General features: G+C 46.2%; 1 protein-coding gene across 1 annotated transcript in view; it reads left to right on the top strand.

Moving 5' to 3' along the window:
- Nucleotides 1-4187, top strand: part of LOC123749014 (uncharacterized) — a 129813-nt gene extending 125626 nt beyond the window's left edge. Inside the window, exon 13 of the mRNA XM_069329754.1 lies at nt 463-4187. Coding sequence (XP_069185855.1) covers nt 463-2565 — 2103 coding nt within the window. The 3' untranslated portion in view covers nt 2566-4187. The remainder of the gene's footprint in view (nt 1-462) is intronic.
- The last annotated feature ends 305 nt before the right edge of the window (nt 4188-4492 follow it).

Here is a 4492-nt window from a genome sequence, read left to right as displayed (position 1 = left end):
ACTCCAAGGAGACAGGTAAGGTTCTTCAAGGAGACAGGTAAGGTGCTCCAAGGTGACAGGTAAGGCACGCCATGGTGACAGGTGAGGTGCTTCAAGGAGACAGGTAAAGCACTCCAAGGAGACAGGTAAGGTTCTTCAAGGAGACAGGTAAGGTGCTCCAAGGTGACAGGTAAGGAACTCCAAACTCTCACGAGCAGTCTTGATCATAATATAAAACCGTATGATTTGATAACAATAATTACACAAAGTCTAGTAACAGTGACTAATAGTGCAATTAAAATGACTATGATTCTAATGATATTAATTTTCCCTAAGGTTATTGTTTATTATTTTAGTGTAGCTAATAATTATATAAATAATATTAAAAAAACAAATAATAATAATTATAATAATAGTAATAAAAAAGGTAATATAATAATTATTATTATTATGAACTGAAATATTTTGTATGTTATCATACAGGACAGTTCCTTCGGTGAATCTAACAGCGATGACTCAGAGGATGCTGACTCAGATTCCACCTTCACTGATCTGACGGCCGCAGGTCGAGCCGCAGCCGCCCTGCCGCCTGCGGTCATGTACAGTAACTCCTTGCCGCGTGCGACCAAGAGAGAGTTCCATCACATCGCTTCCTCCTCACTGGACCTGCAGCTGCGTTCCTGCCAGCGCTCCCAGGTAATGGCGGCTTCTAGTGAGGTGATACAGAGGCTTCCTTCTCTTGCTAGAAATCCCAGAAGAGCCACGCCGGCCTCCTCCGAGGAACTGCGGCACATAACGTCATCCGCGGAAGAGCTTCATCCGCTGCTATTCGCCAGCGATCTCCGCCAGCTGCTGTCTTCAGGAGATTTGCGGCATATTTCCTTTTCCGGGACGGAGCTAAGGATGATTCCTTCGACGGGGACGTGGCCGCCCATGGGCTCCTCCTCAGGAGAGCTGAGAGTCCCACTGCCAGCTTCTGTAACCATGCACTCGTTGGCCACCGAGGGGCTGCAGATTCTGCCCACTGCACCATCTTCTTCTTCTTCACCTTGGGACGCTCAGACCATGTCATCGTTCAAGCAGTTGCCGCCGTCTTTGCCCTCTGGTTCAGGAATGGAGCCACAACTGTCTTACGTGGAAATACAGTCACAAGCACCTCGCCTTCAGCTACAGGAACGGCCCCCTGGCGAAGTGTTACAGTCGCGGTCGTCTCGAGGTGTTTCATCGCGGACACCACACGAAGAGACTCAGCCCCGGCCGCCTTGCATAGACCCGCAATCACGATTCTTTTATACAAATCCCCAGCCACGCTCGCCTTGTTCCGAACATCGACCGATGTCCTACGGACCAGAGTTCCATCCACAGGCACAGCATGAATACCCGCAGCATCAACAGCAAGAGACGTGTCTGCAACACCTGCCATCTACTACATCATCGTCATCCATGTACTATACACCAGCGCCTTGCTGTGAGCACCGGACGACGATACCCTGTTTAGACCCTCAACCAAGACCATCCTGTCTAAAGCAGAGGTCAGTGTCACCACCACCACTATCATGTGTAGAGTTAGACCCGCCAGTGTCGCTAAGAGAGTTGCAGCCTCCTTCCCCCAGAGAGGAGATGCTGGAAGAAATGCAGCCTCTTCTGCCTCTAGTAGATCTGCAGCCTCCCCCCTCCTTCAGAAGCTCTCCGCCGGCAATGGCCTCATGCACTACTGTATTCTCGGTGCCCTGTAATTTTCCATCATATCCTCTAGCTATAGGGACGCAGCCAAGTTCCCCGGTGAGATGCTCAACACCTGCGTCCAATGAAACAGTATCGTCCGCTGTTCCTAGTGTTGATGGGTCGCCAGTATATCCTACGGAAGCTGAAACTTCCCCTTCCACAGTGATTCATCCCGCAACGCCAACGTCCTTGTCGATGCAAAAGCTCCTCAGATTTTCCGGAGAAAATCCTAGTTATTCCACTGGGAATCTTCGCTGTCCTTTCGCCAAAGATGAGTTTGGTCTTCCAGGAAAAGTCCCAGCAGCATCGATATCGAGATCTCTTCATGACCAGACACTGAGACCGTCGGCAAGCTTTTCCTATTCCACTCCGGATACTGAAACACAGCATTCACCTGCAACAAGCAACACAAATGGTGCAACTTATACCTCAACAGCAACCTTCAAAACAAGTGGAAAACAAGTATCTTTTAGCGACGGAGGAAGCCACCAGGCACCGGTGAAATCTGCAGGTAGCAAAGGTGAAAATCGATGTGTTCAGTCGTTTTCCTGCGTTGAGCTATCAGATCGCGCCCCATCGAAATTCCCGTCGATAGAGGCAGCGTCTGGCAGAGAAGTCCCGTGCTCTCCCAGAAGGGGAACGACGGCAAACAGTTCTCCAAAGCACATTACCGGATCACAGTGTTCTTCGAGAATGCCTGAGGCCTCGTCAGGGACTCTCGAGAAGCAAAATGCTCACCGTGAATACGGTTCTCCATCTCAGCGAGCTCGAGGATCTCCGCAGTTGTCTCTGGTCAACTCAGAAGCTGTTCGGGTGCTCAGCGAACAGTCCCAAGACTCCGTCAAGCAAGTCGTTCCTTGAGAAGACACTCAAGAGCCACTCATGTTGCTGGCAACCCTAGAGTGTTCCTGAAACCTTTCCTATCGAAGATCATCAAGAGTCTCGCTCACTGTAGAGTTTTTTTCTCGCGACTAAAGAAATAAACTTCGTGTGCCTGCCAAACATGAATATTCTTGTGTTGATGATATGTTTCAGGAAACAAGGGAAGACTGTGCTATACTGACACAAATACTGACGTCCAATCTCGCGTAAGTTATCGACAGATCCCTGATTGATCCGTGGCTCGCTCGTTGCTCTGTGAGGGGTTGCAAGTGTTGTTGAGTTGCAACCCCAGCTCTGCAAGTTCTCGGTGGTGCTTGGGGGGTTCACATCCAGACAGTCTGATCCCCTGCCCCCTGATCTTACAGGGACAGCATGGAGGACCATCCGGACGGGCTGATGCTGCCCCCTGCCCTCAGCACGAGGCAGTTCTCAGCACGCTGCTACTCCGACAGAATATATATCCTATTTGAATGATATATTTTTCGCTTTCATATTTAGCCTATATGAAATTATTACCTGAATATTGACTAAAACACAATATGAAACATTTTTTATAGCAAACAACTATCAGCATAATATGTTATTTAATCACACACACACACACACACACACACACACACACACACACACAAGTTTATAAGATCGATGTTAATAGATCATAACACATTTAGGTCCGACAAGACCACGTTATGACAGTATTCCTTGGTTTACATCTGTGAGTGACCAATAACACACATCACACAAAGCAGTGAGTTATAGCTCATGTTTTGTCAAATTAATGTTTATAAGGAAGTCGGATTTCAAGTCAAAAGTTACGCTATGTGCTTCAGAGATGCCAAAAAGATTCACTACAAGAAGATTCACTACAAGAAGTGGCATGTCACGTCCAACATGGCACTACTTGCTTCAAAGTGCCAATGCACGTCATATAGCTTCATTATACCGAAACTACAAGCTTCACAATTACGGGATCCCGGGTTCGATCCCCTAGCAAGACAGAAATGGTTAGGCACGTTCTGTTCCACCTAATGCCTCTGTGGTAAGGGGCCAGATTCACGAAGCAGTTACGCATGTACTTACGAACGTGTACATCTTTCCTCAATCTTTGACGGCTTTGGTTACATTTATTAAACAGTTTATAAGCATGAAAGCTTGCCAATCAACTGTTGTTATTGTTATAAACAGCCTCCTGGTGCTTCGTAGCTCATTAACTGTTTAATATTTGTAAACAAAGCCGCCAAAGATTGATAAAAGGTGTACAGGTTTTTAAGTGCTTGCGTAACTGCTTCGTGAATCTGGCCCAAGGTCAGTAGGTCGACCTTAGGCGACCTTAAATGGGAACAAGCATGTTCGCATTTGTGTTGCTCAATGGCAAGGTGATTCACTTTCACTTCTGTCTCCAAACATTTACCACCAAGTGTTGTCGGGAGGTGAGTTGAGGGTCTGACGACTTTCAATTCTTTTGAACAGTCAGTGATGATTGATTGATAGAGATTAAGTCACACAGGAGGTGGCATGGGCATGAATAGCCCGTAAGGAACCGTCAGTGTGGTGTAGCGAGTTAAGTAATGGATGCGCTAAGGTGCATGGAGTCCTGGCTGCCTGGGTTCTAATCCTTCTGGGTTGATGAGTTTTTGGTTATATATATATATATATATATATATATATATATATATATATATATATATATATATATATATATATATATATATATAGTCGGACAACGTACCCTTTGTAAGGGACAGAAATTAAAGCGTTAGTATAAGTTATGAAGTGGCCTTACACAACCCGTTCTCACACTAGGCTGTTTAAAGCAGCGGCCGTCCTCCCCAGACGCATTCATCAATTTTAACATATTGTGCATTAAAAATTGGTTTGTTCTCATACATAAATTAATATTCTTATA

Source organism: Procambarus clarkii, chromosome 23 (genome assembly GCF_040958095.1).
Source record: "Procambarus clarkii isolate CNS0578487 chromosome 23, FALCON_Pclarkii_2.0, whole genome shotgun sequence".
Classification (NCBI taxonomy): Eukaryota; Metazoa; Arthropoda; class Malacostraca; order Decapoda; family Cambaridae; genus Procambarus; species Procambarus clarkii.
This window is presented reverse-complemented; position numbering and strand designations above follow the sequence as displayed.